Raw genomic sequence first — 19304 nt, forward strand, 5'->3', positions numbered from 1 at the left:
CCCCCCCCCGCTGCACCCCGCACCTCACGCCATCATCAGACCTGACCCGAACCTTTGCACTTCTCACCTCTTGGCGCTCATCGCATCTCAGTCTGCTCGCCAAGCCTTCAGAACCCTCGCCATATGCACTCTTCACCGATCACGCGCTACCGGTGACGAGCATCGCTGCAGCGGGCGTGACCGGCACGATGACGGGGAGGATGTGGAGTGCTAGCAAAGATGGGACGATCAAGGTCAGTCTGACTGCTGGAGCGCGGCTCATAGCAGCTTGCAACGCAGCCAGTCAAATCCATCATCCGCTGGACGTGTCCCTCACGCTCCTCTCTTCTCTTTCTCTCTCTCTCTCTCTCTCTCACGCACATGCCGATGCCGCACGCATCTGGACCCCAACACCCGCTCAGACTTGGAGCTTGAAAACGCGCAAGCTAGTCTCAACACACATCTTGCCGTACCCCGCACACTTCATGGTCGTCGACCCTACTGCCAGATTCATTTTTGCAGCCGCATCTGCTCCCTCTGGCGGTGCAGGACTCGTCCTAAAGGTGGACCTGATCTCGCCATCCTCTGGCTGGACAGAAGGCCCCATCGCACACGCAAACGGCGACTCCGGCGACGATCACGCGGCCAGCACGACACAGGTACAGGTCGGGTGAGTGATCGCTCGTGCAACAAGCGCGGTAAAGTGCTGCAATGGCCCTCTGGAGACTGTTAATCATCTCACGTGCTCGCATCACAGAGGTACACCGACCGCCATGACGCTGTCGCCTTGCGGCACGCTCCTTCTAGTAGGCACGACAAATACGACGCTGAATATCATCGATATCCACACGTTCCAGATTCTGCGCACCGTCGATCTGTCGCCCGAGGTCCATGCTCAGACGACGTCGGCCTCGTCCAGCAGCAGTACAACCAAACGCCACGTCTCCAACTTGGTCTGTCTGGCCCGGCCGAACGGTAGCGTGGGAACCAGCGCGGGCTCTGCAACCACCGATCACAAGAAGCGTCGCATGGACAGACTCGGCAGAGGTCTGGGTGACCAATGCGGCGATCTGCACTTCGCCTTGCACGGGTCGCACCGAGCAGGCCAGGTGAGTCCGGTTCCGCTGCATGCCGATGAGCACTCGAGCGCTGTGGCTGATCAATGCATTGCGCCCAACAGCTTCGAGCATTTCTTACACCACCAAGCCGAATCTTCTCGCGTCCAGAGCCCGTGCGATTGACAAAGGATCCCGAGAAAGCTCTGCAACCTTCAGTTGCTCAGTTCAGCTCGACAGACAAGCAGACGCTGGAGGCCCAGATGCAAGAGATAGCATCTCTCCGCGCGCAGCTGGAAAAGGCGACCAAGGTCAACGAGGAGCTTTGGAAAGTGGCTGTAGAAGGCACTGCAGGGGCAAATGGCGGCAACGCGCCAGGCAAAGCATCGAGCTCGAAGAGCAAGCGGCGGAAGCAATGATGAAGATAGAGCCTCTTGCACAAACAAATGTATTATGCGCATGAAATGTGACAGTGCTCTGTCGTTCTCCCCCTGCCCTTTTTTCGCCTGATGATGCTGTGCTCGTATGAGAATGGTTGTGTGGCTGAGTGACGTGGTGGTGAAGCATCTGTTGCGAATGCTGCTGCACGCCCCATTCCATCAGCTGGGCCGAGCAATCCAACCACAAACTCGCGAGCTTCGTGGCGATTCTAGCACGACTTGGCAGACGGGCGGCATCTCGACCTTTTCTGCGCGCCGGTTCGGAATTTTCGCGCATCGCGGGCGCCCGCTCCTCGGGGAAATCAGATCGTCTTTCAATCTGCTGTGCACGCCTCCTGCAGCTCTGTTGACCCGACCACAGCTGCACTGCCACCCATCTTCATCACCACGACCTTCTTCTCACGATCACCTCCCACCACACATCGCCTACATCAAATGCTCAGCATGTCGGCACTCGGGCGCACCGCTAAACCTACACTTGGACCTCAGCCCGCTTACTCAGACGTGCGAGAAATCCCAACACTCAAACAAGGAAGATTCGCACCTCTGCGCTACGATGAGATTCTCCAAGCCGCCTCCAGAGATCACGATGATCCTCCACCCAAACCTGGTCCGAGCGACTGCTGCGGCAGTAGCTGTCAACCCTGCGTAAAGGAGCTGTGGAGCGAGGAGCTGAGAGCTTGGAAGGAAAGGTGGGGAAAGGGCAGCTCGAGCAAGGCCTCGAAGAATGGCCGCGGTAGATCAGAAGCTGACGAGATCGGAGCCTCGAAGCAAGTCGGTGCCAGTGCGAATGCGGGTGCGGATGACGGAGCGTGTGGCATGCCTGGAGGTCCACCACAGTGGTGAGCGGCAGCATCTGCCTCCAACACGCGACCATCGTTTGCCGCTCCAGGACCTGAGGAGCTGCACACAATCCTGGAGCTTGAGTCACCTCGGCACCAAACTCGTGCGCGTTTGGATGCCCGTCCTCTTGCCGCGTACTCGCGCAGTCAAGGCTTCTTTCCAATTCTGACCAAGGGTGTCACATCCAGATTTCGAAGTCATCATTCGCAGCGGACAAGAGCTGGCGAATGCTGCAGAGCTTCTGAGCGCCAAGGTTACAAATTTCGCATCCTTTCAGTTGGGCTCCGTTGGGGTGACTGCAGCGATGATACTCACAGAGAGAAGTGGGACCACAATTGTTGTCAAGAATTACGGATGAGGCTTCGCCCAGCACTGCTTCTAGCACTCGTATAACCCCCAGACACAAGCGTCACCACAGTCTGCTGGTCGAGCTTCGCTGAGAACTTATTCAAGAGGATAGCTAGTACCTTTGCGCAACCGGATTCCCAATCTTTGCTCTTAATTGGGTTTACCTGCAAGAATCTGAACTTTGCACGGACGAGCATGTGCAAACTTTCACCTGAGGCAATGACAGAGAAAATCTCATTCGTTGTCAGAACGATTCAAACCTCAAAGCAGGCACACGCGTTGCCATTTCTGTGAGCAGACATTGAGGCAGCGATGACGCCGAGCTCGGCTGGCGTAACTTTTCAGTCACGCCCTCAAGATTTGAAAAAACGTAGGTCCACGCGACGTTGAGAAGTCATTTCATTTTGACTTGACTCATGACAGCCTGCTTTTCCTGCTAAGCGCTTGGTGTTTTGAGAGCCTCTCCAGACTTGCTCTCGATGGGCTCCCTTGCCTCGAGGCTTTCTACATTTGTCGCGACAAGCTTGGCAAAGCACTCCTTCGTGATCTCAAACCTTTCCAATTTTTGGAGGATGAAGGCCGCTCTAGCGAGGCTGTATAAAGAGCGGGATCGCCTACATCCCGCAAGCGAGCCTTGTTTTGACCGGGACATACCACTGCTCCTGGCCTATGTGTCTCACCAAGCCGCAAAGTCGCTAGTCTTACCTTCTGACAGAGCCCGGTGTACGAAGCGATCACTTCTGTGCTCGGCTTGAGCATGTCTCCGTCAGATATGCAGACCACACTAAGCACATAATAGAGTCAGCTCCCAAAGTTTCACCACACGGTAAGCAGACTTTTGCGAATCACTCTTTTTGTGGTCATGTAATACCATCTCGTTACCCATACCTCGAAATCTTTGATGCTGTGGTAATCCTTGACTTTCCCGCAATCATCATCGATATTGCAATCCCGAGAGTTTACACCTCTCCAAATGACCAAAATATCCATCTTGATCATGGTGCCATTGTGATCAAATGCCGGGGTGTTGCATGCAGATCGAATCTTGGACTGCCCTTCCAAGACGCAGCAGTGAATGAACATCTGATGCAGCGGTAGATAAAGGTTTGTTTGAAAGTACAGAAGAGATATATGCGCGCACTGGCGAACGGAGAAAAGGAAAGCAGACTGGGAGGTGCTGTCATCGACGTTACATACGAAGCGATTGCAGAAAGTCATATTGAGTCTGTCAATGGAGGACGACGGTGGAAGTAAGATAAGCAAGAGCTCCAAGCGGCATATTTGCGGCTGTGGTGACAGAGCTGATGCCCGCGCCCCACTTGTCAAGACCTAGGATGCTGTTTCAATTCAAGCTAACGCTGCACCAAAAGCTTTCAACCCCTTTGGAGGTTGACGTAGCACGCTTGCATACCTGAGCGTTGACTCTTTTCAGGGTGTAGCTTGTTGGGCAGTATGATCGTGTAAAATTCGTTTGCAATACGCAGCAAGAGTCTGCCGCAGCGGTCTCGCCTCGGTCATTGCCAGCGAAATGGGCGAGCCAGTCCACATTGGCTGCGTCATTCATATTACTCTTCTTGAGAGCAAGTGCAGGAATTGTAGAGACATGTTTGCCGCTTTTATGATAATACTGTTGGAGCAATTGCGACCCTCTTGACGCCTGAAGCATCACCACTCGTGGCCCAGAAGCAGTCACTTATCAAGACATCTAGTAGACCGAGAAACGCATTCGTCACCAAGTACTGACTCAAATTCTCTTAAGAATGGGTGACGGCACAGAACAAAAGATATGTTGCGGACTGTATCCCTTTTTGGATGTGGAATGCACCTCTGGAAGCCCGCTTCAAAAGCCAGGAGCATTTGGACCGGTTCGTTGCCCGACTGCTGCCCCTCGTTCACCTTGAAGTTTTTGATCGTGCATTAGATCAGGCGCCACACTTGGACTGCAACACACGATCTCATTTTGCATTGGGTGACATTTGCTTTTTGAATCTGATATGTTCGGAAGAAAAAGACACTGGAGCGTGTCAAACACGCACGCAAGAAGAACACCACGCGCGGCTCGCGTTTCGTGACATTTGCTTACATGACCGAGAAAGAGATCCTAAATTTCCAGCAGAATGAGGCGCTTCGTTGTGCACGTCAAGCTCTTATTCAGTGCGCGTTGAGGAGCATCGCTTGCATTTCATATGGCTAATTCCGTCTGGTCTACTATCGACAACCTCTCCTCTCCGCTCGCCAGCACCATGCATCAAAATGTGACTTTCAGCCTCATCTAGAGCATAAGACTCGGACGGCAGCAGATAACAGTCATGAAACGCGCTCACTGAGAAATATGATCAAGGACGTTCTCGGACGAAATATCGTTAAAAAGTGCGCCCAAGTCAATGAAAAGGTTGCCAATCTGAAGCTGAGGCACACCACCTTTCTTAATTTCAGATCCCAGTCTTCAGTATGAATAGATAGCGCTGGTCGGAGTGCAGGTGATGTTCCACAGAAGTTGTTGAAAGCGCACTACGAACGCGAACGAGAATGCCAGCGACGTGTCGGAGCTTGCTTAGGAGCTTTGTATCGGGCGCTCGGTCACCCAGAGTTTTCAAGACCCGCAACTTTTCCAATTTTCACAGCTACTCTGTGGGGCCCGGACATGATGTCAAACAAATGTGAGCTCTCATCGCACGGTAGGCTAGATGACCTTCTTTCGGTCATTGTACCTCAACCAGGTAGCAAGTCTTAACTCCGTTGTCACTTTTCCTTTCCTTTTTTTTTTTTGGTAATCGATCACCTCGCATGTCTTCGAGACCGCCGAATCGAAATTCTTTTGACCGGTCAAAGTGATCTTGGTCCAGTGCTTGAAGTGTGTTTCTGGCGTGTACGTCTCGTTTCGTTTCGTTATTTTTCTTCGCTTTGGCCCCTTGCTGATCGGTCTGTTGACTTCATCACCCCAAATCAAAGGTCACCTGAGCAAAGAATCGTAGCATCTCGAGACTCTTTTGAGTGCTTATTCACCTCATCTTTCTCCGCGCGGCCAGGCCAGAATGAAGTTGGAGGTGTCCGTCAAGCAGATTCAGCATTTGATGCGTGAGCGCAGATTTTGTAGGCCGACGGACTCTCTGTTTTTCCTCCTGTGTGGAACGTCAAGAAGGCGCTCCACCAGCCCTGTCTATGACACAATCTTTCACAGTTGCGGGGAGTATTCCGCATGTGACTCAACGCAATCATGAATCGGAATCCTTTGTTTCATCCCTTTGACGATTGCATTGAGCAGCTCAAGAAGTGCAACGCAGACACTTGGAAAAATGTCGGGCAGAAGCCCGTGAATGCACGGTCCTGTCACAACGCTGGACGGCTAATAAGAGCAAATTTACCTGTAGCGAAGACGTACCTGAGCAAATATGCGCCACCACCAGTGGAAGAGCGCGCTTGTCCTCGGAGTATATCATAGTGAGGTGACGGAACGCGTTGACTAGTAGAAGCAATCTCGGTCTCGGTACCCTTGAGAAAGAAAGATTGGGAATCACTGTCCGGGTTTCCCGTCGGAGTGGTTTGCCTCGCTTTATACGAGCGGGCCTTTGCGGCGAGGTTTTCGGACGAGGGAAATAGGAGATAGTTGCGGTCGTGAGAGCAAGCATCTCTCACTGCAGCTGAGATAAATTATGCGATGCTTCTTTCTATCGGATGGGTTGGTAGTAATGACCAGTTGTCGGCCGACAGCGTCGGCAGGCTGAAGCGCGCGCAGCCGGCGAGAGATAAACATTTCATTGATAAATCCTCGGCTGCGTCGCGTCGCGTCGACTCACTAATGGGACTTTACACCGAAAACAAGAAAGTGGTCACAGCCAGATTGCTTTCGAGCCCATGCATTACTGATCAGCTGGTGCGCTTTGCAACTTACTGTCAAACGCAAGGCCATGAGAGCAAAATTCAGAGATTTGCCCCATAGTAGAGACTTGAGAAATACAGAAGGTAGTGTCGTGAGGTCTGGCTGCCGCATCAGGCAATCTGGAATTTCGTTTCTTGTCTCGAGCCTACTTGAGCGGCAGAACGCGCACAAAATTTACGATGCACTGACGTATGTCGAGTTTCCTTCTGCCATGATACCCGTTGTAGTCTTGAGTTGCAGAGTAAAAGTGGTCTGCCACACGTGAGCGTCATCCATAGGGTCCCCGAATGAGACCCACGATAATCGACTTACTTTAACGCACTTAGCTCCTGGGCATCAGCTGTGGGACCTCGCTTGCGGTTTTTGTTTTTGTTTTGTTTTGTTTTTCCCCTCTGTTTTTGGGAACGCTGGATGCGCTGCTTATAATGGCGGAACATCGCCAGATCCTGATAGGACTGTTTCTAGATGTGACTTGCACCTCAATGAGTGTTAGGTAAGTCTGCTTCAGTGGCTCGGTCAGATCTTCACAATACACAGGTAAGAACCAGGCTCGATTTCACTGTGATGCAGCACTTATGACGGCAGTCGCCCTATTAGAGAAAAGAGTCGTACATCAGCGTCTAGTCAATCTGTCTGGTTGCAAGCTGGCCCATATCTTTGTGTCTTGTTTCAAGGGGATCGTCTCGGCGGGGGTTTGGACGACTAGCGCCAGGTGTGGCGCCTAAATCTAGGATGTCGGCAGTGCGAGAAGTTGGCAGGGTAGATGTGAGATTGTGCCCCCTCGCTTCTTCTCCTTGATCAAGTCAAGCATGCGGGACAGCCAACATTGTATTCTGGCCATCTGAAAGATAATAACTTGGCCAGCAAGTCTTGCCTCTCCTCTTCCAACTTTTTGTTACTGCGCCTTTTTCTTTCTTGGCCTGCTCCACGTTGACCATTTCTACATCATCCCCGTATTGTTCGAGTTCCCCCTTGGCCATCTTGACATCTTTGTCGGCCTCTCTGCGCTCTTCAAGCACTCTGCGCTCTGACTTGCTGCTTATGCTGATCTCACTGCAACTCAGAAAGAGCCTATTTGCAATCAAAATGGCATGAAGATGCACACAGCTTTGCAAAGTTGCATGTGGCAGCCTTGGCAAGCACATTGGCTGGGCAGAGTCAAATTCTATTGCTCAGGAAAGTCGGATTCAACGCAGCAGCCCCGACTTCTGCCTGCCCTAGCTGAAGCTCTTTGATGATATGTGATGCTAGTAGAAAGCATTGATTGAGCTCATTGCAGAGAGCATTGATTGCACGCCTGTCCTTTAAAGTCCTTGCTGAGTTGGCCAACATCTGATCTCGAGCACATTCGCACACGACTTGCGCATGTGAGAAGCGTGGCGACCGATGGGTGAGGAGGGATAGAAGAAGAAATGTACATATGCGAGACAATCTAAAATCCAATTGACATCCAAGTTGGTTCCAATTTAGCACACGCACGCAGCAGGCAAGACAACCACGTACTTGGAGATGATAGGCGCGCGAGAGCTGTGGGAGCAAGAAGAAGAGCGGCGGAAGCGGCAAGAGTGAGACGTGGCGAGGGCGAGAGCGCCGCCTTGGCAAGAGTGAGAGCAGCAACGTTGTGTAGAAGTGTTGCAGTTGCAAAGAGCCCTCGCAATTTTGAGGAACATCTCGGTCGTCATGAGCATTGCTTTTTATCAACATCTCGGTTGTCATGAGCATCGCTTCGTATCAGCATCTCGGTTGTAATGAGCATCTTGATCATCATCTCGGTCGTGATCAGCACCGCTTCGTGATCAGCATTTTGGTCTGATGAGCGTCGCAATCTTAACGAGCATCGCTACAATCCCCGCAACCATGCCTGGCCAGCCATTCTTATTGGGCCACCTTTGCTCTCATGACCAATGGCACAGCTTGTGTCAAAGACTCTGCATGTGCAGTCATGAAGGCAGCCAAGGGATTCTCCAAGAAGGAATCCAGCAAGAAACCCCACCAGCCCTCTGCCAGCATAAAGTGGTTGCCAATGAGGACAAGGCAAATGACCCTGTTGCTGATCAAAGTCCGCACCATGAGTGGCCAGGAGAGGTAGGCCATCCTCTCCATGATGGTGCAAGGCTGAGCTTCCTGGACCATGTTGATCTTGATGGAGGAGCTGTTCAATGCTGCAGAGGGGGCAGCACGGGTGGCGGGAGGCGGAGGTAAGGCAACAGGAGGCAAGATTGTCACGACAAGGCTATCAAAGGCAGCAGCCACAAGCAGAGCATGGCTGTGCGCCTCGAACCAGCCCCACTGATCGTTGTTGCTCTGGCAAGGCTTCTGCCTCCACAGCAGCTGGCAAGTGTCGTCCGAACGGTTGTCGAGCAAGGAGGCGTACATGTTCTGCCAGAGCTTGGGCAGCTCCAGTACAACTTGGCAACAGCATTGTCTAACCAGCATGTACAAATCCTCCTGGCCAAAGACTGCCCTTGCGACGCCTCGGAAGCCACAGTGACTGTCTGCTCCAGGGTTGTAGAGCTTGCTCGGTAGACCCAAGCCCAGCAAAAAGGTAGCGACCTCCTCGTCGGGCGTGGTGATGCTGCCTTCCCAAGAGAGTCCACTGGCTGTACCCTGGGTAGCTGACGGCCAGTGTGGTCTTCCAGTTGCTGCGCCGAGACCTCCATCGCATGAGCTGGCAACGCCTTGCTGATTGCTGCTGCTGCTGCCGCGCCTCCTCTGGGCAAGGCGTCCGTGTGCACAAAGGCGACGGACCTGTGCTGCTGGTGAGCGACAACACTGAACCAGACCTTTGCACCACTGCCATGCACACGGACTTGAGCAAGGCAAGGCCATTGCACTTCCAGGCTAGGATGAGCATGGCCATCTGGCGTGATCTCCAGAGTGGCCAAGCAAGGCAAGTCTGCTGTGCCCGTGCGCTCATCCTTGGCGTCCATGATGGCCTCCAGCGAACCGTGCTTAGGCACTGGCAAGCGACCAGCAGGCCATTCCCAGTGGAATCTGGCTCAACGGACGGTGCCAATCTTACCAGTCATCTCCCGCACTTCGGACTGCTTGAGGCCAGCTTGAAAGCCAGCATAGCAAATGGCAGCCCAGTGGGCAATCCGAAGCGAGGAGCAGACGATGGTGCTGGCAACTGCACCTGGACCCGTTTGACCTGCCCACTTTTCTGCCTCCTCGCAATCAGGCAAGATGCCCGGCTGCACGCTCTCCAGAGGGGCCTGGGTGGTGCTGGGTGATTCTGTCGAGATGTGCGTCATCGTTGAGCTGGGCAGCGGATGCGTCGAGACGATCGTGGAGCTGGGCAGCGGCATCGATGGTGGTGGCATTGTCGAGGGCGGGCGTTGGCTCGATCCGGGTGCCACAGATGGGCTTGCGGGGGCACGCAGTGTGCCGCCGCGCTCCGGTGTCCTGTGCTGGTCCTCCATCGCTTTTGGAAGGATTCGCTGGAGGAGATGCCGGCGGCGTGAGCAACCAGGCCAGGGGCAAGAGACGCACCGAGAACAACAACTCACAGAAGTTCTGCGCGCTCCACCACCGTTGCCTCCCTGCAGGCGCACCATCTCATCTTCGTAAAAAGTTCTTTTGGTCCCGTTGCTGGTTGTTGCTACAACACAAGCGCTGGCGTGTCCAGCCCTGATGGACACAACTGGAGCAATCGTGCCAGTCTGTATGCGTACGCATAAGCCTCTGCATGCCGCACAGGAATCAAGATGCCAACGCTCACCAAAGTCATGCAGAGATCTCCAACCTTGAGATCCTGCTCCCTCCTGACCTGCCAGTCTTCACCCTGCTTGACCACGTACAGCCAATTGACAGCAGCAGTGTCCATTGCGACAGATGTCACACACTTTGAGGGTAGGATTGTGGGCAAGACAGAGATCAAGGCGGAGAGCAGGGTGGATAACAGAGAGATTGCCAGGTGGAAACTCTTCGAGAGTATGGATGGATGTGCAACGACAACGTGCGAGCGAGTGACGTCTTTCAATTCCAATGCTCCTGCATCAAGGTCAAGAAGGCAAGAGTGCAAGATGTAGCCTTGCAGATAAAGCATTGCACATGTGCCCAGTGCATTGACTTCTTGCACTTTGACCTTCTCTGCTTTGCCATTTGCCTCCACCTTTACCTGACCTTCATCAAAAAGGTAGCGAGCACGTTTTGCAGCCTCTACTCCTGTGGTGCTGGAGGGGCCCTCGGCTTCTATTGCCAGCAAGACAGCCACAAGAATGCTGCGAACAACTCTGATCAATACGGCACGCTCTGCCTCACCCCTCAAAGAAGAGATCAAGGGCAGAGTCGTGATCAGAGGAGTATGCGGCACATTGCGCTTTGGCAACTCGATCCGCAACGCATCTGGCACCGCATTTGCGGGGTGCAAACGGTCTTCAGAGGGATTGGTGCACGCCAGTGCTCTACCAAAGGTAGCAAAGGATGGTTCCAAGGATATCATACCTTTGAGATGATGCTCCACATGGTACCGCAAGACATAGTACAATGCTGCACCAAAAGCAACAACAACTGTGGGAAGCTGCTGCTGCTGCTGCTTCAGCCATGCCAAAATAGACGTGCTGCTGATGACGCCAGGTGATTGCACAACAATGTCGAAAGCATTCACCTTTGCACCAACGGCAGTCAAACCCTTTTCAAGCCATGCTCTTTGCGCATTTTGGTTGTACTCACCAACAGCGGCCTTCTTGAGAAGGACAAGGCGCACCTTGCGCTGCAGCAAATCGACAAGGCCGGTAAAGACGCTTGCATAGCCACCAACACTTGTACTGCTAAGCAGATCAATGCGCTGCACAAGTCCCGTTGACTGAGGGCGCAAACGCCCATCCTGATCATCCGCTCTGCGCAGCGCCTGGGCTCTGGACCCTCGTTGGGTGTTGGCCAAGTTGTTGACGCCGCAGCAGCAAATGCTGAGTGGCTCCAGCAAGCAGCGCTCCGGATCATTGTACTTGGGGTTGATCTCTTTGACCCCCATGAGCACGATCAGATCCATCACCTCTGCCTGCACACTGAGCTCCAGCATGGCATGGCCAAAGAATGGCAAAACCAGCTCTGCCTTTTGGTCCCTTTCTGCCTCCTCCAGGTCACCCTGCAAGCGGCTTATAGCGGTACCGCTAGATGTCTGGCCACCATAGCACAGAGCAATCATAGCACCTGGAGCGTCCTTGCATCGCTTTTCCCAGACCAACTTGCAAGCAAGCAAGGTACTCCACTCTTTGATCTTTTGGTGGCAGCGTGCTACTGCCGCCACAGTTTCCACCTTTACGCATTGATGCTGCTGTAAGGGTCCAAAGTGGCTTGTACATGCCGTAGACTACGGCAGTAAGGGTTTATTTGCAGCCGAGGTCTGATTGGCAGAAATGCTTGAACATGGGTTGCAGCTAGACCACAGCAGGAACTTCGAGGCTGCTTTTGCAAACAATATCACAGCCAGCAAAGAGGTTCTTGCAATCCCTACCTTTTTGGCCTGTCTTCTGGAGCAGGCAGGATGTTGTATTGGAGGAGGAATGGTGTGGTCATTGTATGTGTGTGTGTGTGTGTGTGTGTGTGTGTGTGTGTGCGTGCGTGCGTGTGTGTGTGTAGCAAGTGCGCGTGCTTTAGCTTGCTTTTATAGCGAGTGAGGGTCAGCATTTACGAACGCTAGGAGTGATGGTAGAGGTCCCCAAGCGACGCGATCCTCTCAGAGGCTTTGAAGATGTCATTGTGCGCCCCACTTCACATGTGGCCATCCATCGTGAATTTGACCTCAAGTGGACCTCGCACAGCGCGCACACCGAATCAAGTCGAGCCTTGTCAAGCGGTCTGCACCCACCATCGCCAACTTGTGGATTCACAATCGAGGCGACGTCGAAAGCGATGCATATTGCTGATGCCTGCCAACAACATGTTGTCGAAAAGCGCATGAGGAAGTTGGCGCCGCCAAGGATGGGACGCTTCTGTACTATTTGCAATGATTCTTGTTGTTGCACTCTGCAGAGAGCGCTTTCCATCCGAGAGCTCTGCCCACCTGCATCCGGGCGAGATGTGAGTCCACCGATGCTGCTTGTTTGGCTGGACAGCTGATCGTCTCGCTCACCTGCGCAGTAAAGTCCGCACTGGCATCCCTACAAAAGACCCGAACAAAACAATGAGCGCTCTGCATGCACGACGTACACGCCATTGCTCACTGGGCACACACAGCCCAAGCGTGGGGAGTGTCTCGCATTCGTTTGTTGTCGTACGTAGCATCGAAGAAGTTGAAGTCGACTGAGCCCGCCAGATTGTTGCATTTGTCGCTCCAGCATGTCGCTGCTGCATCGACCGTAGCGCAACCCTTATCGCCAGTGGTAAAGGTCCAGACTGTCGGCGACGGCAACGTGTATGTGAGGCTGGGGTCAGCGGAAAGCGAGGCGCTCGGGCAATCCTGCAACCAAGCGATACCCACACATCACCTGCTTGCTCATCCACCAGGACGGCTTGCTCATCTTTGAGACGGCCAGTCCGACCATGCAGGCCAGGAGAAGCAGCTTCGAGGCTCTGCGAGAGTAGACCGCTGACATTTTGAAGTAGTGAGAGGTGGGAGTGTGACGGATGAGAGGCGTGGTGTTGGGATGGATCAGCTGTTGTTGCGGTGTGTCACATCTTCAAGACTTGAGCGCATTGATGCCTCGTCGCGCAAGCCGCGAGTCTTGTCGCTCTTGCCACTCGACGCGCCGTGACTGCCGGAACAGCCATCGACTGCGCTCTCGACTTGACCAAGTAAGGCTGCACTCGGTACACCACGGTCGTCCACTCGGTCGCGCAGACAATCAAAGCAGAGCACTCAGACCGCACCAACAGCGGCACGACAGAGTCCGCACAGCACGGGTGCCGTTTCAGCTTTTGAGGAAGCTCGCTGCTTTGTGACAGTAGCAGCGCAGACGCACGCCCTGATCCATGCTCTCGTGCACGCACAATGAAAGCGTCGTGCCACTTTGCGCGCCCCGTGCCTGCGATGCCAGCGCAAACATGGACACGTGCGGCTGGCACCAAGAATTAGAACGCCGCTCTTAAGGCACTCGGTCTAGAATAGACGTCTGCGTGGTGCTGCGCTGATTGATACAGCGCTGCTGCCACAGATTGACATTGCCGCCGCCGCCGCCGCCGCCCGCCGCCGCTGCTGCCCGCCTGATGATCGCCTCGAGCGCGGACCCCGGCGTCGTGGTCCAGCGCAGCGGCGCTTCTTCACAGAGACAGACCTGCTCGTCCCTGATGTGTCATGCTCAGTCCCCACGTTCATCAGAGAAGGCGCCACCACCGAGCACATTGGCCTGTGCAAGCCGACAGCAGTGCCAACAGCGTGGCGACTGAACAGAATGTAGTTCCCACGGCAAGGTGCGAGCGCCAAAGCGAATCGCGCGGCTCTCCGCTTGTTCCTGCGCATCGAAGAGCGCAAGCGGCCCGAAGTGCGCAGTGGATGCTCGTACATTGGACTGCGATGCTTTGCGCACAAGCAAAAGGGCGCGGCAGAATCCCGCGAAGCTCATGAATGCAGTACTGCCATGCCTTGCAAGTGCTGCGTTGCAATCTGATGGGCGTGCGGGGAGATGTGTGAAGCGGATGCACTCCCATCGACAGAGTCGACAAGTTCTGGGCGCGCCATGCAGTCAAGAAGCGCAAGTGGAGATCGACGATGCTGCTGATCTGGATCACGTGCCGCCAAAAAATGGCGCCGACAAGCGTCGAAGTGGGGCAGTCGAAGCTGCGAAAAGAGAAGGCAGAGCGCGCGAGGTGCTTGATGAAGCTGTTCGTTAGGACGAGATTGCACAGGCCGAGCCGTCGGTCTCACAGCGAGGCCTCTCCCGCCTGCTACACAAACTTGCACCTCCGACCTCTCGGCGCTCTGCGACAGGCGCAACTAGTGCTAGCACCAAACGGCGGGCGACAACACTTGCTGACACGGCAAGCGGAGGATGAAGGCGTGCACTCGACGAGGGCTATGCGCGCAGCGAGCGCCCTGATGAGGTCGCGTCACAGGGATGGATGCTTTCGCGTCCCCGAGAGTGAATCTGAATGTCACATGCTCCTTTCGGCATCTCGATTGCAACAGCAAATCGCATGACTGCCGCGGAGGGATGGCATCGATGGAAGAGTGATGACGAAGCACGACAAGTGAAGACACAACGCAGCACAAAGTCGAGCCTTGCCGCCAGCTCGCCCGACTCACTCCACGCGCTCGCACGCCGGCACTCCTGCTTGCTCCAATGACACCACCCGCCCCGCCTCGCCTCGACTCTCATCGCGATTCAGCACCGAGACTCGCACTCGTGACTCAGACTCGGACAAGCTGGGTGCGGTGGTTGCTGCTCAAACGGCGCGACTTGCGCGCTTGCTGGCTGCAACCTTTTGCCCTTTGACCCATTCCGACTGCCGCTGCATGCAGGCACGGCGCGTGATGATGATGATGATGGCATGTTTGGGGTGCGCCCAGCCAAAGCAGCATGGGTCCCGCACGAGTGACGAATCGCTTGCCATGTACACCGCACTCTAGATGTGCCACAGTGCACACAGTCAGGAGCACAATCAGTCGTGAGTTCTGAGCATCAAGCTGGAGAAAAGGCGCGTCCGTGGGTGGTCGCTGTCGCTGGGAAAGTGTTTGCGAGGAGTGCGTGCAACGCACACGAGTCGGCTCAAGGTTTCACTTCATCGGTCGACGGTCCAACATTTCGCTTAACCTCTTGGTGCGGTGCTTAGTCTCGCCTGGGCGCTGCTTCATGCACTGCGTCTGTGATGGGCGATTGCGAGTACAGTACAAGGAAGGAAGGCATCGATCGGGCTAAAGAGCCTCGAGCCCCGAGTCGCGCGCTTCGCCGCCCCTCGGCCGGAGCTTTGTCACTCGATCGTGACTCGTGACTCAACTGCGATTCAGATTCAAATCCTTGATTGTCCTTCCTTCCTTAATTGCTGCCGGTGGGCGCTTCGCTGCAAGCGCAAGGAACACGCATGCGTGCATGATGCATGGGCCTGCATGCAGCATGCAGATCTGGGACTTGGCAAGTCTCGCTCGCCTGCTGCTGGCCGCGGAGTCTGAGTCTGAGTGTTTGGGCGGCGCGCGGAGATCCCTGAGAAGAGCAATCCATCCATCCATCCGCGCGTGCGAGGACGAGATGCGGTGTGATCTTCAACGACCACCAATCACGAATCGCAAATCACGTGAATCTTGATTGCTTCTTCTGTCGATCGGTGATTCGGTGCTTTGCGCTTGTTGTGGTGCGCAAATTGTCCACATCGACTCGGACGCTGCGGAAGAGTCTCACACTCGCACCGCACCGTATTTCGCGCCGAGAAGCTTTCATGCGGCATGCAGGCGCGGGCACGCGCACGCGCACGCAGCGACCGCATGAGACGCACGGGAGCACGACCCACGACTCACGACTCACGACTCACCACTGGCGCCCTGGCCATCTCCACGCAACTCGCAACTCGCACCTCGCACCTCGCACCTCGGCATTTAGGATGCAAATTCCGCGGACGATGATTTGCCATTCACATTGGTGATCCGCTTTGTAGTCGGGGTGCGTGCACGGTGCATGGCGCATGGGTCCACCATCGCCTACCGCTACATCTCATGATGCTTCATGCCCGTCGCCTTCTCATCAGACGCCTCGACCCTCACGAGCTCGAGTGGGAGCTGGAGGTGTACTCTGCTTCTACGGTCCGGTCTAGTCTACCGCGCTTCTCGCTCATGCTCGTGTCGAGCACAGGACCAACAATCACCCCGCACACCACAGCTTGCGAGCTTCGGAAGCTCTGATCAGGCCCGGCCTCTTTCGAGACGTCCACAGACAGTCAAAATTGTGCCACCACCATCCCCTTTCCTCGCCCCCCGAAGCGAGCCTCCCGCCTGGCTGCGGACCCCCTTGAAAAGTCCGCCATCCCAACCGCTATTGCCCCTCCCCGCCCCTCGCAACGAGTATTGACCATGGCAGACTCATCTCCGGAACGTTTGGTGGCGCTCATCCTCGAGATTTCAAAAGCTGCTGCGCCCGTAGCCTACCTCGGCTGCGTCTGCTGTGAGTGGGGCTCTCTTTGCGCGTCGCATGGCCAAGAAAAATGTCGCAAAGCTGCTTGCTCGAGGACGTTGACAGAGCTGATGAGCTAGCCCATCCATCCAAACGCCTCTTGCCGCGCGTCCCGACACGACGCAGTGGGGTTGGTCATTGGCGACTTCTTCGGTGCGCTCGAATGGGAGTTGGCGCTGGCGAGAGAGTGCAAGAGGAGGGTGATGGTGGCCTACTTTATGGCTCGAACGTGTAGCGTCATCGCGCTCTCTGTCCTCATCGCCCTCATGAGCGTCGGAAGCTTCAAGATCGACATTTGCGGGCCCCTCACGCACGTGATGTCCACCTTCATCGCCTTGTCGACAGCATCAGCTCAGTACCTATACGTGGGACGAGTCACGTCCATCTGGCAGGCGCGCCCGTGGGTCAAATACCTCATGCTCCTCACCTGGTCCCTCTCCGCTTTGTCCTGGATTCCCCTCATCGTCTTCTTCGTCGGCCTGCAGAATCCAGTCGGTCTGCTGGTGTGCATTCCCGCCGAGCCTGTCAGCAACCTCACCACCATTCCATACTTTTTCAACATGATGTACGATCTCTTGGTCTTTGCCTTGATCGTCGTCGGCTTCCACCGCCAGGGCAAGCTCAATCTCTTCAAACGCAAATCGACCGATAGCGACTTGACGCGCCATCTAGTCGTCACTACAATACTCTACTTTACCATCCTGTCACTCTTCCTCATTGGGCAGACCATTGCGTTCTGGGTGGCCCAATCGCCAGCACGCAAGGTCCTCTCTGCTCCTCTCCACGCTGCACTGGTGTGAGTCGTGCGTCAGTTGCGAGGAGCAATGTTCGCACTACTGATGTGTCCGCCATTCCATTCTCAGGGCCATCATCTCGTGCCGGCTGTTCAGAAACTTGCGACAGCTCGCGCGTGGCGACAGTCCTCTGCCAACGGAGGCGCGAAGCGGAGGAGGAACGTTTGTCGGCAGGGGAGCGAGTAGCAATGCTCGCCGCGACCTGAACGCCGAGTTTGAGGTGAGGATCGCGGTCAACGCTTGCAGCGCCCCGCGTCACCTGCTCACACTCTCTGCATCTGATTGATGACTTTTGTGCTGATCGAAGACGTACGCTGGAGCAGTGCATTTGCATTCGCAATCGTCACGACAGGCAGCATCCGAGGAGCACACCGCTAAACCCATGCTGAGCGAGTACTCCAAAGGATTTGGCAATTCACTGAGCCCGACTGCCACCCCGAGCATCAACAACTCAGCTTTGCGCACACCGGACATCTTCGAAGGGCACGGCTGGGCCAAGTGAGCTTGAGTTGCATTTGGGGCGCTCTCCAACGTCTTGGGTTTCTATCTCTGCGCCCCCCTCGCGAAGCTCCTCCCACTTCAACAGCCATATCACCTTTCACACGTCGAGCGGCACCAGCTTCGACGTCGTGCGTCATCTTCTTGTGGTTCGCTCATGTATCTCGCTTGCACCATACCCAAAGCCATGCAGTCGAGAGAGTGCAAGTGAGCTGCCCTTGTGATCGGGACCACCAGATCCTCAAGACTGTTTTTGTTGCCACGTCCGAGTCTACGCAAGAGACTCCGAGGGACTTTGACAGCCCACGCGCGGAGCAAGTCACATGAGTTGTCTGTCGTTTCTAAAATGTTCAATTGGACGTGGACGTGACTCGTGATTTCAATGAAAGTGCTCTCAAGTTTGGTTGCTCGGGGAGACGAGCTGAAGTACTGAAAGCGATTGAAGTGACCAAGCATCGTTGCCAATGTCGACAATCAAAAAGTGTCGGCTGCATGTGAATGAGCAAAGTGGGGGAGGGATTCAGTCGTGACAGTCACTGAGACTCGACGCGCGCTACGAGTGGAAAAGGGAGGCACGCACGCGCGTTAGTCACAAAGCGCACCAGGGAGTGGGAGTGAGTGGAGCAAACAAGTAGATGACAAGTCAGTAGCTGACACTCTGATATTGCACTTTTACGCAACGAGACAGTCAAATTAGGTGATCCGGCTTTGTCTGCAATGAGCGAAATCTGGCGCTGGCCACGTCTCGCCGCGCGGCACAACCAGGCGCAGTAGAAAGTGAGGTACGAAGACATTCGAAGTTGACATCTGACCGACAGGAAGTTGGACAGGTCTGTCGTCTTTGCTCTCCGTATCTAACAATTAGCTCTTAATCTCTTCGAGAAGAGCTTGGATTGTCCATCGATACGCGCGTGATAATTGATAGAGTTTAGGATTTGTCGTGTGGGAGCAGCAACTCGCAAGCGAGCGACGCTTCCACTCAAGACAGGGAGTGCTGGTCCCTTTGCTTAATGTCACAGACAAGCGTTTCAATGTGGAACACACAAGGAAGACAAGGTTCAAGTCAGGCCTGCATGGCCAAAGATCTTGTCGCGCAGAGGCAGCTGAGGAACTCGCGCTTAAGGTGAGGCTACCTTACCTTGTGCTTACCTTACCTTGTGCTGCATCACTTTGCCAACAAGCAGTTTTGACAGTGGCAAGTTGTAGCCACCATGGTTAACAAGGAGGTCAAAGATGATGTTGATTGGCGCTGTCAGGACCTGCACTGCTGGCAAGAAGCAAGGTACATCTGCAAGGATGACCGCTATGCAGGCAAGAATAACAACAGCTAGGGGGTTAGGGTTAGGGTTAGGGTTAGGGTTAGGGTTAGGGTTAGGGTTAGGGTTAGGGTTAGGGTTAGGGTTAGGGTTAGGGTTAGGGTTAGGGTT

The 19304-nt window shown here is 54.7% G+C and overlaps 4 protein-coding genes across 4 annotated transcripts; 3 read left to right on the plus strand and 1 right to left on the minus strand.

Moving 5' to 3' along the window:
- Positions 1–91: 91 nt before the first annotated feature.
- On the plus strand, positions 92–1453 carry IE81DRAFT_332712 (hypothetical protein; the record flags this gene model as incomplete). Its single annotated transcript, XM_025515336.1, has 4 exons — positions 92–233; positions 402–649; positions 737–1088; positions 1160–1453. Coding segments are annotated over 4 exons (1036 nt in total), but the record flags the coding sequence as incomplete, so codon positions are not given.
- Positions 1454–1957: 504 nt separating this feature from the next.
- Positions 1958–2182, plus strand: IE81DRAFT_280352 (hypothetical protein; the record flags this gene model as incomplete). The annotated part of the gene is made up of 1 exon (XM_025511500.1): positions 1958–2182. A coding segment is annotated over one exon (225 nt), but the record flags the coding sequence as incomplete, so codon positions are not given.
- A 6238-nt stretch (positions 2183–8420) lies between these two features.
- IE81DRAFT_350650 (hypothetical protein) lies at positions 8421–13084 on the minus strand (the record flags this gene model as incomplete). The annotated part of the gene is made up of 8 exons (XM_025516578.1): positions 8421–9257; positions 9356–9504; positions 9568–9985; positions 10055–10207; positions 10267–11733; positions 12622–12649; positions 12713–12884; positions 12970–13084. 8 exons carry the CDS (start codon positions 13082–13084, stop codon positions 8421–8423), a joined length of 3339 nt encoding a protein of 1112 aa, XP_025366069.1.
- Positions 13085–16485: 3401 nt separating this feature from the next.
- On the plus strand, positions 16486–18075 carry IE81DRAFT_369492 (hypothetical protein; the record flags this gene model as incomplete). Its single annotated transcript, XM_025517245.1, has 4 exons — positions 16486–16576; positions 16712–17381; positions 17449–17599; positions 17687–18075. The coding sequence occupies 4 exons, from the start codon at positions 16486–16488 to the stop codon at positions 17879–17881; spliced, it is 1107 nt and encodes a 368-aa protein (XP_025366070.1). The 3' UTR covers positions 17882–18075.
- Positions 18076–19304: the final 1229 nt, after the last annotated feature.

The sequence above is a fragment of the Ceraceosorus guamensis genome, assembly GCF_003144195.1.
Source record: "Ceraceosorus guamensis strain MCA 4658 unplaced genomic scaffold IE81scaffold_168, whole genome shotgun sequence".
Taxonomy (NCBI): domain Eukaryota; kingdom Fungi; phylum Basidiomycota; class Exobasidiomycetes; order Ceraceosorales; family Ceraceosoraceae; genus Ceraceosorus; species Ceraceosorus guamensis.